We start from the raw sequence: 14,346 nt of genomic DNA, 5'->3' as shown, positions 1-14,346 counted from the left end.
GATTAATAAATGACGTCTTTTGAGCGCTTATGAGTATGAGTACGTTGAGTAAAGATTTCCGACAAATCAAGGAAGAAAACAAATTTTGTTTGTTTAAATTTTGTAAAGTGTTTTGCTTTTGTTACTTTGTATGTATGATTTTAGTTACTTTATGTTCTTTGTTGTGTTTGTCTGTTTTCCATGTCTAATGTTTTATTCAGATCTTATTTTTTTATTACTGATCGCTTCAAGGTTTCTTAAGGATTTCCTATTTTCCCTCCGAAGCCCTCATTATAGTCAAAACAATGAATTGAAAAGATATGATACGGCAAATAATTGTCTCTGTTTCTCTTTTTCCTTATTTATGCAACAGCTTCGAGTATCCCATTACATTACCATTACACGAATTTGTAATTTTCCAGGAAATTTCTGATTTCTAGATATTGTACAAGGGTTTAAATATGGCGCAATTATTTCGATAACTACACAGTTAGGGAAATATACGTTAAAGACGGTAAGTTATTCCATTCTACACTCATTTCTGAAATAGTTTTGTAAATAAAGACACAGAGACGTCGTTTCTATTTATGTAAAACATTCATTGATTACCATTTATTACTTTGAATCCAAGCTATTGTACTGATCTTTTACTTAAACATTGTATTACAGATTCATTTTAGCAAGGATATATACCTTTCGGAGGATTATAATAACTTCTTCTTCGAGATTTGCATCCATTAACTATTTTCGTCAGAAATTTTGAAAGCACTTGCTCAAAATAAGCACACTCTTGAAGTATGCTATCGACTTAATCGCTTTATCAAGGCCATTGTGAAGTGCTGGCAGATTTTTTTTTCAAATAAATCCCATGATTTAGTATTTTCAGCTTTGCGGTATATAACCATACACAATGATACCTCATATTTTCGTTACTCCTTATCATAAATCGTAGTCATTATACGAGTTGTACATTGACATATTAATATTTACTACACAAACCTCTACAAATCTCATACTTACCTCATGCCAGTACTGACGGTACCGATAGCATAAGTAAACTGTGTAGATTCCGTTAGTTACTAGATAATCTAGAGCAATTATCGTGACAAATATTTGAAGACTGTTGTAATCCTCGTTTTATTCCACTACCATGAACTTGTCAATCTTTACTAAATAAGTATAGCATTTTTTGGCAGTTTTCTCTGGCATTTCGATTAAGTAATATAACAGTTTTAACAACTGTTGTTTAACCCTTGTTTGTTTTGGAGGAGAGGTGTTATATTATATATTATGGGTTTTATTATTGTGTTTTGTGTTTTTGTTGTAACACATCAATACGTTAAATATATCAGTATAAATTTAATCAAACATCCATGGTTTTTAAAGAAGACATTAATCCGCATCCCAAATAAAAATTTGCCAAATTTTAAGAAAAAAAAATAAATTGTAGCTATGGTTTTAGTGATTTCTGTATTTTGTACGTGTGTGTGTGTGTGTGTGTGTGTGTGTGTGGTCAGATTCACCCTAACCCTAACTATAACCCCTATCCCTAACCCTAACTTAATTATTACCATAGGCAAACATCAACATCTGACCTCAACCTTAATTATAACCTTAAGCCTAACCAAACACTTAACCATAGGCCTTAACCTTGCCATAGACTTGATCCAACGTCTAATGGTTTAGTCTAATTTCTTGACATACATCATAGACAAACATCAACATCTGACATCAACCTTAAACATAACCCTAAGCCCAACCCAAAACTTAACAATAGGCTAAACCCTTGCCATAGACTTGATGTTATATCTAATGGTTGAGTCTAACAACTTTCTTGACACTAGACCTTATCTGAAACCCTAACCCTCACCATAACCCTAAACCAACCCCTACTGACCTTAACACTATACATAGTACAAGGCGTAACCCTAACCCTTACCACCAACCCTAGCCCCTAACCTGAACTTAACCATAACCCTGAACAAACATCAACATTGGACCCCAACCTTAGATATAACCCTAAGCTTAACCTAACACTTAACCATAGGCCTTAACCTTGCCATAGACTTGATCCTACGTCTAACGGTTTAGTCTAACAACTTTCTTGACACTAGACCTTATCTGAAGCTCTAACCCTAAACCTAACCCCGAGCCAACCCCTACTGAACTTTACTCTATGCATGACACAGGGTGTAACCCGATACTTAACCATACACTTAACCCTAACCCTAACACAAACCTAACCACTAACCCTAACCGTAAACCTAACCCTTACCACTAACCCTAACCCTAAACCTAACCCCTTACCCTAATCTGAACTTAACCTAAACAAACATCAACATCCGACCCAACCTTAAACGTAACCCTTACTCTAACCCAACATTTTACCATATACTTAACTTTTGCCATAGACATGAGCCTATATCAAAAGATTGAATCTCAAAACTTTCTTGACACTAAACCTTATTTGAAACTCCAACCCTAACCCAAGCTCTAACTTTATCATGACATTTTCTTTCGCCTTAACGCAAACGCTTTTACTATATTCCAAACACTAATCTTAAACATAACCCTAAACTGAAACAAGTACCTGTATATTACCCCAGCCCAATAACTAACCGTAAATTTAACTTTCTTTAAAGACATCACCATCGACTTCAAGACCATAACCTAACGAGAGACCTAACTTTAGATCTAAATTTAACCTAGACCTAACCTATACCTATATTTAAGACCTTACACCACCCCTAGGCAATACTAAGACCTAATACATACACTTAATTATAAGGTAGACCTAACCCCAGACTAAACTATAGATTTAACTGTGATAAAGATGAAGACTACCGTAGATCTATCCGAAACTCTAACCATAACCTTAGCTTTTATTTTATCATGACAGTTTTTTGTTTTCTCCTTACGTCTTTAAATCTATTCCGTACACTAACCCTTAACATAACTCTGAAGCGAAACAAGTACCCGCAACATACCATAACCGCATAACTAACTGTAGATCTAACTGTCATTAAAGACCTCACCCCAAACCATCAAGACAAAAACGTAGTAAAAGACTTAAATCTTGATTTGACTTTAACCGAGTCCTTACCTAAACCTATCTCTACCTTACCCTAACACAAGACAACTCCCCCTAGACAAATACTTCAAACCCTACCCTTAATCATAACTAAGGGCCTAACCCTAGACCAAACTATAGATTTAACTGTAATGAAGGTGAAGACCTTAACCTAGATCTAACTGTATCCAAGACGAATACCTTACCCGAGATCAAACACTAAATCTTACCCTTACCCGTGACCTATAACCCTCACTATGACATTTATCCTAGCGTTAAAACAACTCTCTTTAGTCCGGTCTTTTCTGTGTTTACTCGACACCATCTTTACCATAACCATACCCCATCTAACTATCTAACTCCGATGTGACATTTTTTAGTTGTTTTTTTTTCAGGTCTTGTCCTTACTCTTTCTTTTTTTTACTTTTTTATTCGATATTTTATCGATGCGTAATAAATACTTTTTTTATCAAAAGTTTTCGAGAAATAAGATAAATAACCCAATGTACTAGATGTACCAAAACAATAATGAGTAAAAGGAAAAAAGTCATAAAAATAAAGGGTTAGGATTAGGGTTAGAGTTAGATATAGCATCAAGTCTATGGCAAGGGTTAAGCCTATGGTTAAGTTTTGGTGTATCTGACTCCAATCTCACACACACACACACACACGTACATACAAACACACACACCTACATACATACACAGACACCTACAAATACACACACACACACACACACACACATAAATGAACAACCATTTATACACATATGGTAAACCAAACAATGTTCTAGAAACCATATATAAATGAGTTTAACCCGGAAAAAGTGACAGTTGTACATAGACTGTCGTAGAGTAAACATGTTCCCTTGTTCCATCTGTTCAAAGTATTTAAGTAGAATGGATAGTTTAAACAGACATATGAGATGAGTTCACCGTAAATATTCAGATACCGCAAGGTACAGACCCTATCCACAGATAAATCCCAGTCAAACCCACATATTGGACTATGATACTTTGATGACCGGACTTCACTAGCATTCTTTGAGGAATGGACTACACCAAGACCTTTATACTTCAATAAAAGGGCTACGCTAATCGATCCAAAATTAAGCTCAAGAAAGCTTGCTCTAGGACCTAGCTGAAGAGAACTTTTTTATACATCCGACAGACGATTCTCTTGCTTGGACATTTATGCCGTGGGCCATTCCCTTTACCATTTTTGAGTCATAGCAAGACCCGTCGGAAGTGGAAAAAACGATGTTTGTACGCCGATTTGTATAAAACGTAAAACACATGATGATGCCTAGATCCGAAAGGATAACATGGTGCTATGACGTGTTCAGACGATTTATGGAACCATGGAGGATGTCGACTTTGTACAAGGACTCCCTTGGATCCCATAGAAAGACACTTGCTTGTTCTAGACGATATGGTGAATTTGGTCACTGAATCTATCTCGCATCTCTTCACGAAGTATTCTCACCATAAAAATATAAGTGTTATATTGCTGGTTCAGAATCTGTTTAACAAAAGCAAGTATCACAGAACCATCAATCTGAATGCCCATTACCTATATATTCCAGAGACGTATCACAGGCCACAACCATATTCCAACAAATGTTTCCCAAAAAGTCAAACTACTTTTTGAAATCGTACGAGCATACCCCCGCCAAACCCCACGGATATTTATTGATAGACATGAAACAGGGCACTCCCGATAACTTTTCACAATTATTCTAAATTGTTGTTTAATTGTAATAAGTTTTTTTAATTAACTATAATTACAATGCTTTTTATGTTTTCTTTTCAATATCAACAGAAATCAAAACTATGAGAGTTAAAATTTTGATTTCATTTTTTTATATAAAAAAAGACTGTAGCATTAATTTTCAGAACGTATGCAATAAATTGTTGAAGTATAAATGTGCCAACCCTTAAAATTCATCTAATCAATGATTATACAATTTGTGAAGGATTAGATCTTTTTCATCTGAAAGGTTCTGTTTTTCTACTCAAAGGACAATATGAAATTCAACAGTCTCTGTCAAGAATAAAAGCACTCTCCATAAAAGGATTTAGTATACATGTGTATTTTGAAGGCTTTGTAAAAAATGAAAAAAATACTTTGCCGCCTCTTTCCCAAAATGTGTGAGAAGACAAAAAAAAGACATACGTTAGAGTTACACTGTTAGCGAACTCACATATAATATCACTACGCACCATATCTGATGTTGTTAAAAATCAGTACATGGGCTATTGAAATCGCCACTAAAATGTGAAGTTTCAAACATCTGTCTAATCCGTGAGACATCTATTCAAATTACACAATCCATTGGACACAACGAAAATCAAATCAAAATTTAAAATCTATTCAAAGTTTCCAATCAATTATTAGACAATGACAATGAAATAACAAATAATTAACAAAAATAATTAAAAAAAACAATTAACGGTAATGAAAATGTAAAAATTAAAAAAAGCAATATACAAGAAAAAAAGACAAGTCAAAATACCCGCCCCCCTTTTTTACCTTACTTTTTTATAGTATACTACACAATGACACTAATTAGGACATTTAATGAGGATACCAATGGAGATTGTTTCCTCCCAACATTTAAAGGTCGCCTTTCTAGGTCTAGGGCCCATATTCCCTTTATTGGTCCTCCATCCACTTTCGGTTCCCGCAAGGTCCATTTTCGGACATACCTAAGGTCCACTTCAGCCCCCTTCCATCCCGGTCACTTCAGGTTCCCATCTATCCTCCCTCTTGGTCCCCACCATCTCCTGGTCACTTATTCTTAGACAAGCTGTCATCAGAAGGTCAAACAAGATCATATGACGATCGATACTAGATCAATAGTCATCAATTTACACAACCAGGTGCCCTCTATGTTGAAAACCGATCCTCACAGATCTGCCGCTCGAGTGCACATTAATAATAGAAAAAGATTATTAAAGGTATCTATATGTACTTCTATGACTGCCGCCATAACACGATGTGACATGTTGTATACATACGCCAATATCATCTAAGGAAGAATGGCTGGTCTATTTTGTAAGTTTTAATCATTTCAAATTTAGACAAGCATCGGTGTATTTTTTTAGCACAAGGAGTTTCACAGTCATTCTAAATTGTTGTTTAATTGTAATAAGTTTTTTAATTAACTATAATTACAATGCTTTTTATGTTTTCTTTTCAATATCAATAGAAATCAAAACTATGAGAGTTAAAATTTTGATTTCATTTTTTTTATATAAAAAAAGACTGTAACATTAATTTTCAGAACGTATGCAACTAAATTGTTGAAGTATAAATGTGCCAACCCTTAAAATTCATCTAATCAATGATTATACAATTTGTGAAGGATTAGATCTTTTTCATCTGAAAGGTTCTGTTTTTCTACTCAAAGGACAATATGAAATTCAACAGTCTCTGTCAAGAATAAAAGCACTCTCCATAAAAGGATTTAGTATACATGTGTATTTTGAAGGCTTTGTAAAAAATGAAAAAATACTTCGCCGCCTTTTTCCCAAAATGTGTGAGAAGATAAAAAAAACATGCGTTAGAGCTACAATGTTTGCGAACTCACATATAATATCACTACGCACCGTCTCTGATGTTGTTCAATCTGAATGACATTTCAAACATTATTGATGCAAGACATGGACTCTGTCATTGATAGACCAAATAACCATCTTCTAATCCACAACTCATCTGAAAAACCATAACAGCTTGTTGTTCATTTGAATGACATTTGAGGTTGCATGTAAGTTTTTTTAAACTTATATTTATAATTACATTATCGTCAAATATATATTTTGTATAATTTGTAAAATTGTAAAAAAAAAATTATTTCTGAAATTATTGTCCAACTTACCTCGAACATAATTATATTGAATATCCAGTGTTTTGAAGTCAGCCTCATATCTTGACCCACACTAAGAAATCGGTGGTAAAGGAAGACTATTGACCAAATTTTACGACAAACGTGATGACTTTTCATTCAGAATTGTCAACTTTCCTTTCATCTATCGCAACATCCCTTCAGCACCTGCGTATGGCGTGTTCATATCACAACTCATCCGTTATGCCAGAGCTTGCCGAAACTACGCAGACTTTTTGTATCGCGCTAGAACTCTAACAAATAGGCTTCTTGAACAGGGTTATGTTGCTACAAGATTGAAGTCATCACTACAGAAGTTAGTTTTATGGTCGTCATCATGAACTCGTGGATCGTAATGGTGTATCCATCTGCACCATGAAAACTGATTTATTCAACGGGTCATAGTTTTCCTTTCCTCGTTTGTCTACCCCGGACTTGACTTTTTATGAGCAACTCGGCGGGTGTTTGTATAAAAGCAGAGGCCGCTTACCCTACCGCTGCACCTGGTCCATGCTCCCAGTTTTTAGTGGAGTCCGAGTTGCTCATTTACTTTTGTTACTTTGTATGTATGATTTTAGCTAGTTCATGTTCTTTGTTGTGTATGTCTGTTTTTCATGTCTGGTCTTTGTCCCTGGATTGCATTCTTTTGATTACCGCAATCACCTTGGTTCCCTTGATTACTACGAAACATAAAGTTTTAAATCGCTAAACGGTGATGAAAGATATCATGATCTGTCTAAAACTAATTTGTTTGATTTAAGGTGAGATATAAGATCACCGTTTTGATACACATAACATATTTTGTTATTTAGTATTGAGACCAACTTAAACCAAATTTGACATTATAATACACACAAATACGTACGTCATCCTCTGTCTAATCTTCTTCAGAAAATAAAACATTGCTCATAAGGTACACTAGCAAAAATACCGTCAAAAGAGAATAAATATTCAAAAGTGTTGATTGAGCACAATGAATAGAAGAACTGTACATGACAAAATAGATAAAAAAAAATAACTTCTAAACTAAAGCCCAGAATTAAAAAAAATCTGAAAATTGTTTTTTTCACGACTGGACATAAGGACGAAATTATTTGGAAAGAATGAATAAAAACAGAAGAAACTATGAAAAATAAAAAAATGATCCTTACTATTTTTCTGAAGATAAAAATACTACCAACCATTTAAAGAGATAAGGTGTCAAATATTTGACAAACAGGAACTGTACCATGAGCATCGTATTTTTGCATTAATATTATAAATGTTATTAGTTGAACCAATTATATTGATTCCTAAAATTATTTTGTTGTACTCTACATTTTTTTGCAAATATGTATTAAATAGATAATTGTTTATACTTTATCATAAATGATTCAGTTATGTTATTTCGTATTATATCAAATTACTGTGGTTTAACGATTGAATCGTAAATTCCTTTTTTTATTTGTAGCCAAAATTTTTAACAAGAAAGAAGAACGTGTCTTTACACCCGATGATGAAATACGTATAGTTTTACTAGGTAAAACCGGATCAGGAAAAAGTCATACCGGCAATACAATTCTATGTGACGAGAGGTTTGAGTCAAAAAATGTAGCATTTTCCGTGACGAAGAGGTGTATGCAGCAGGCAAGGATTCGAAAAGATAAAAAAGTTATTTTAGTCGATACTCCTGGTCTTTTTGATAATCAACTTTCAAATGAGGAAACAAAAAAGGAAGTTGTTAAATGTGTCGGTATTACAGCTCCGGGTGTGCATTGCTTTTTGCTAATCCTGCAGATAGGGAGATTTTCACCAGAAGAAAAGAATTCCGTTAAAGAGTTTCTTTCTATGTTTGGAGAACAAGCCAAGAATTATATCATAATTTTGTTTACAAAGATTGACACTTTAGATGAGGGGAGAATGTCCGAGCAAGACCGGTTCAAATCCTATCTTGAGGCAGTTCCAGATGATTTGCGTGAGGTTATCGATATGTGTGAAAACCGCTGTATTGGCTTTAATAACAGAGCGCAAGACAAAAGGAAAAAAGAACAAGTCAATCGTCTATTTGATATGATAAATGACATGATTCAGAAAAATGGTGGAAATTGTTATACTAACGAAATGTATCTTGAAACGGAGAGGAAAATACAAGAGGAAATTAAGAAACAACGGGAAGAAGAACTTAAAAGAGAAAGAGAACGTCAAGAAGAAATCAATAGAAGGATTGAAGAGGAGAAAGAACAGAAAAAGAAAAAAGAACTGGAAATGGAATTGCAAAAAATGAGAGAAGAAAACGAAATTAACCAAAGAAATGCAGAGGAAAGAATAAGATGCGATCTGAGAAGAACAGTAGAGAGAGCAGAGCCGGGTATCATGACAAAAATTGCTTGTGGTATCCGGGATCTTGTTACATTCAATTGGATTTAAGAAGAAGTGATACAAAACGCATTTACAAAAACAAATTCAAGAATCAACGAACATGTGTTTCTTCCCTATTTCGCGAAATTTGGTATCCACGGATTAAAGTACATGTACTTTCACTCTGAAAAAAAAAATTAATACAACAAAAATAAAATCTAGAAAAAATATATAAATTTTAGCTGCAATGTGCCAGGAGTTCACAAAGACGAAATATATCTTCTATATGATTTACAATTTATGAAAATAAAAGGTTTTTTTTCAAAAACAAATAAATTTTAACACTCGTTGAAATCCTTACTACATACCTTCATGCGTTAAAAAACTGTTTCCAGTTTTGCTGTTAAGGTGTTGTTTACTAGCCAACTTCAAAAATGTTGGAATGCCTTTTCTTTAATAACCATGTTTATATATAACATGCAATGTATTGTAGGGGATTTCATCATAACACAGCATATTATTGCACGTTTTGTTATACAACAAAGTGGGTGATATTTAGTGATAAGGATGTCCGTCATTCCTTCCTTTACTACAGGCATGTTTATATCTAATCCATTACTCCTGATACACCAAAACAAATATGTCAAAATATATCCTAAACGTGAACACATGAAACTAAGACGTTAAAGCGTAACCGGAAGGTTAGCTTTATAGTCCTAAATTTTGGGCTACTTTTTAAAGTGAAAATATTGTACAATGTATTCAATAGGTTAACTCGGTAAAGATTAGGGTTTTTTCAACTGTAATACTATTTGGTTTAATTTCTTGTCCTTTTATAAAGTACCCAAAATTATAAGACTTAAATTTTGAATTTTGAAATTGCATTTGTTTTCGAGGAAAAATGACACAAAATAGATTTGTATTAGTTTTTTAAAACAAACATTCGCTTATAGAGTCTTTACATATAAATCAAAACCCCTCAATGGAAGAATGGGATTGATATAACATACGATGATAACGTTTTGTAGATTTAAACTGGTCTGGAGCTGGCATGTCATTTGTTTGTGTAACGTATACTCAGTTTCTTTATCTCTCATTTAACAAGGGACTCAGACCTTTATGAACTGAATTTTAGGTATGTTTGATTGTGTAATATTTTCCCATATTTCCATGATTTTAAGGGGGTGTAATCACGCCAAAGTACTTTAACCCCGCCGCATTTTTGCGCCTATACTAGGTCAGGAATTTCATACCCCTTGTATGTCTTGTTTTGTTTGCACTTTCAGTTCAATTTTATGCTTTTTGGAGTTTATACGAGCAATTATTTCGTTGTCCTGTGAATTATTTTGTTTTAAGGACAGCTACAGCTTGCCCGGTTAAATAAGGGGTTCCTTGTTGTTAACTAAAGACCAATGAGTGGCCAATATTCATCCCGGTGGGGTTATTATCTTTTTCACATTTTCGCCATATTTTGTCTCGTTACATTCGTACGAGAAGGTTGTTCGATTTAAATGATAAACTTTAGATCTTAAATTAACAATCATTAATACGAAGCAATTATTAATGTGTAATGTTTCGAACTTATCTTGTATTTATTACATAACATCGTCTATCTCTTAAACTCATCTTATAGTCAATAGAAATTCAAACAAAGATTTATTGAAACACATCTGTTTGGTGTTAGCAGCAAAGTACGGTAAACGCAGGATAACCGTGATATACTAAAAAAATAAATTATATTTTCAGATATGAAATAGAGTACTACTACTATTTAGTTTAAAATCCCCGTACAGGTCCGGGTGTTAAAAGAATAGGCCTGCAGCGGCGCTAACTTGTCGTAAAAGGCGATTAAATAGTGCTCAGAACCCTAACCGGGGGCTAGGGCGCTCTGCCCACAGAGCAACTGGGATGTGTGCCCCAGGTGGTGGAATGGGGTACCCCTGGCGTGTTACATTCTGGGGTTGTCAGGCTATAATACGGAAAACCTGACCGCAAACCATAGTGGTGCATCGTGTTGGGAAAGATGCCACGTTCCTCGCACGTTAAAGAACCCTACTGTGGTATTCTCCCGGAGTAGGACCCATAGGACTCCGCCACAGGAGGCTAAATTGCCCTACCCTACTCACCTCTCCCTATTTCCAGTGGCAATCAAAATTTGTCGACCCCATTGTCCTTGTGTCCTATCCTTTTTTCATTTCATCATCATTGCATGTTCATTTTATCATCAATTTCATGTTCATCGTCTGAATATAGCCGAAATATTGCTGCTCGGACGTTAAACCACAACAAACAAACAAACAAACAATTTAGTTACAATATTTTTTTATTATTTATGTTTTTTCGATTTATTTATCATTTTGTTTATCTATTTTTAATATTTTGGCATTTAGAGAGCATTGATAGTATTTCTTTTGAAATTCCCGATTGATAAGCACAACTCAAAGCAAAATGTCAGAAGTGTATTTCAACTATTTTTATTGCTTTGCCCATTCAATAAAAGTAACACAAATTCGTAATCAAGTTATGTCCAATATAAATCTGTCAAAATAGATATTACACTACTTGATCAGCTGGTACCGCAATGGTCCTAACTTGGTACAGGCACTTCAAACGAAATGGTGGGTCAAATCTAGGTTTAACAGCGCGCTAAACTTTTCTCCAATTGCGGCATCACTACACCAGTGGTGATTAAAAAGCATTTGCATGCTATTGTCATACAATGTAAATCAGTGGTTACATCAGAACAATGAACATTTTATAAAAAAAAAAAACAATCATTACTCATTGTTTTTGAAGAAACTGAGTATTTTTCAACCAAGGCCTGATATCAAAAACTGGATTTGGTAAGATACCTTTTAAGACGCATTTCCTCATATATTTGATTTAGGAATCTGTTACGTAAATATTTATGGCGTTCAAGAAAATCAGATAAGTTAGTAATTGCTCTAGCGTAGCGAATCAATTTTAAAATATAAACACCATATGCAGGAGATGAAGGATTTTTGCTACACAGGTAAGGAAAATTTATGATATTCAGATTAAAGCCATCTCTTTTATAACAAATATTTGTGCTGAGATGACCACTTTGTCAAATTCGAGATATTATGTCCAAAAAAAGTGCAGAATCTGCTGTTTCTGTAGTCTCCTTTATCTCGAGCTCTGGTGGATATATTGACGGTAATCATTTACCAAAAGAAGGGTTCTTGATGGACAATATATCATCAATATATCTGCATCTAAATATCTAATGGGTAGGGGTGGCATTTTCCTACCTAACATGTAATGAAAAAGTTCAAATATTTATTGCTGTTTAGGCCCATTTTGAGTGCTTAGACATAATATCGATGTTCTGTAAGACTTAAACGCTTGTTTGAACTATGGAATTCTGAAAAAAAAGACAACATCGGGTTATGTAAGAAAATTCTGAAATTCTGAAATTTCCCATTTTTCCGATTTTATAGTAATTGTCATCCTAAAAGGAAAAACTAAACGCCTGAATTGGACAGATATGTTTTATGATCTTTATCTTAATAATTGATGCTTAAAATATGAGTTCTACACTCTTGGTATGATTTGATATGTGACCAGTTTTCCACGGGTAGGGGTAATATCTTTACCATTTTGTAAAAAAATATGTCGCGAAAGTTTTTTTATGGTTTATTCATGTAGAAAATAAAATGATCTATTGCATGATACGAAATTTGAGAGGTTTCAGTCGAGCAATAACTTGTAGAGTAGAATTTATATGACTGTTACGGAAAATTCGAAAATCCCATATTTTGCATTTTTTGATAAATTCTGACTACGAAAATCAGCAAAATTTATCAAAAGAATCCCAGAAGTATAAATTGTGATAATACGAAACAGCTCACGTACTACTATCAAAACGCTTGATTTAACGAGTATGGATATGGTGATGGTGAATAGAGAACAATCCCACCAGGATGAAAATGTTAACTCCAGGCCATCCATGGGTCTTCAATCCACCACATGTTAGGCTGGAGCTGCCCCCTAAAACTATCATCCACAGGTACATCGGAAAAGTTGCCGTTATGTATTCCAGCAAATTAATCTTTCATGTCTTCTCTCAACATCGAAACGAAATGTGAGGACTTACTTGACTTGTAATGGATTCCCAAACTTGATAAGGATCCGTACAAAGAAAGATATATTGCAGGATCTTCATCTTGCTCCACGAAGGAGATGTCAATTCATCTTACAAATATATTGTCTGGAGTGAGGGATGGACAGCAAGCGTATTGCAATACCACATACTGTCGTAGTGGCATTAATTATTTATCATATTTGGATACTTAAAAATTCTAAAGATTTACCTTAAAACCTTAAATCCCCCAGTTTTTTTTCGGATATTAGTTCTCTCCAAACTTTTGACTTCTCAACTCTTTACACTACCTTACCACATGATAAATCGAAATGTAGTTTGAATGGACTTGTACGTAAATCTTGTTTAAAAAAATTCTCGATTACAAATCCATATATTTTTCTTAAACATCACAGAAGGGCAAAATGTGCTACACAGAACATCAGGTTTGCGATATGCTTGATTTCCTCTTTGATAACATAGTTGTCACATTTGAAAGAGCTATTTTTCAACAAGTTGGCGTTCCAATGGGCACAAACTATGATCCTTTCCTAGCCGAATGGTGTTTATGTTCATACGAGATTGAAATTCTTCATAGCCGCGTTAAGAATAAAAATTTAAAAGATGCTAAATCCGTTAACTTTAGATGCAGATATATTGATGATATATTGTCCATCAAGAACCCTTCTTTTGGTAAATGATTACCGTCAATATATCCACCAGAGCTCGAGATAAAGGAGACTACAGAAACAGCAGATTCTGCACTTTTTTTGGACATAATATCTCGAATTTGACAAAGTGGTCATCTCAGCACAAATATTTGTTATAAAAGAGATGGCTTTAATCTGAATATCATAAATTTTCCTTACCTGTGTAGCAAAAATCCTTCATCTCCTGCATATGGTGTTTATATTTTAAAATTGATTCGCTACGCTAGAGCAATTACTAACTTATCTGATTTTCTTGAACGCC

General features: G+C 34.1%; 1 protein-coding gene across 2 annotated transcripts; it reads left to right on the top strand.

The window, feature by feature from the left end:
* Nucleotides 1-381: 381 nt before the first annotated feature.
* LOC148605084 (GTPase IMAP family member 4-like) lies at nt 382-9,614 on the top strand. Of its 2 annotated transcripts, none has more exons than XM_088550504.1 (2): nt 382-493; nt 8,386-9,614. In XM_088550504.1, the coding sequence occupies exon 2, from the start codon at nt 8,553-8,555 to the stop codon at nt 9,339-9,341; it is 789 nt and encodes a 262-aa protein (XP_088406630.1). In that variant the 5' UTR covers nt 382-493; nt 8,386-8,552; the 3' UTR covers nt 9,342-9,614. The 2 variants fall into 2 exon arrangements, with proteins under 2 accessions (XP_088406630.1, XP_088406629.1); XM_088550503.1 differs by lacking the exon at nt 382-493 and adding an exon at nt 6,033-6,106.
* Nucleotides 9,615-14,346: the final 4,732 nt, after the last annotated feature.

This window comes from Perna viridis, chromosome 10 (assembly GCF_037379345.1).
Source record: "Perna viridis isolate PV_CMFRI_1.1 ecotype Kerala chromosome 10, ASM3737934v1, whole genome shotgun sequence".
Lineage (NCBI taxonomy): Eukaryota > Metazoa > Mollusca > Bivalvia > Mytilida > Mytilidae > Perna > Perna viridis.
This window is presented reverse-complemented; position numbering and strand designations above follow the sequence as displayed.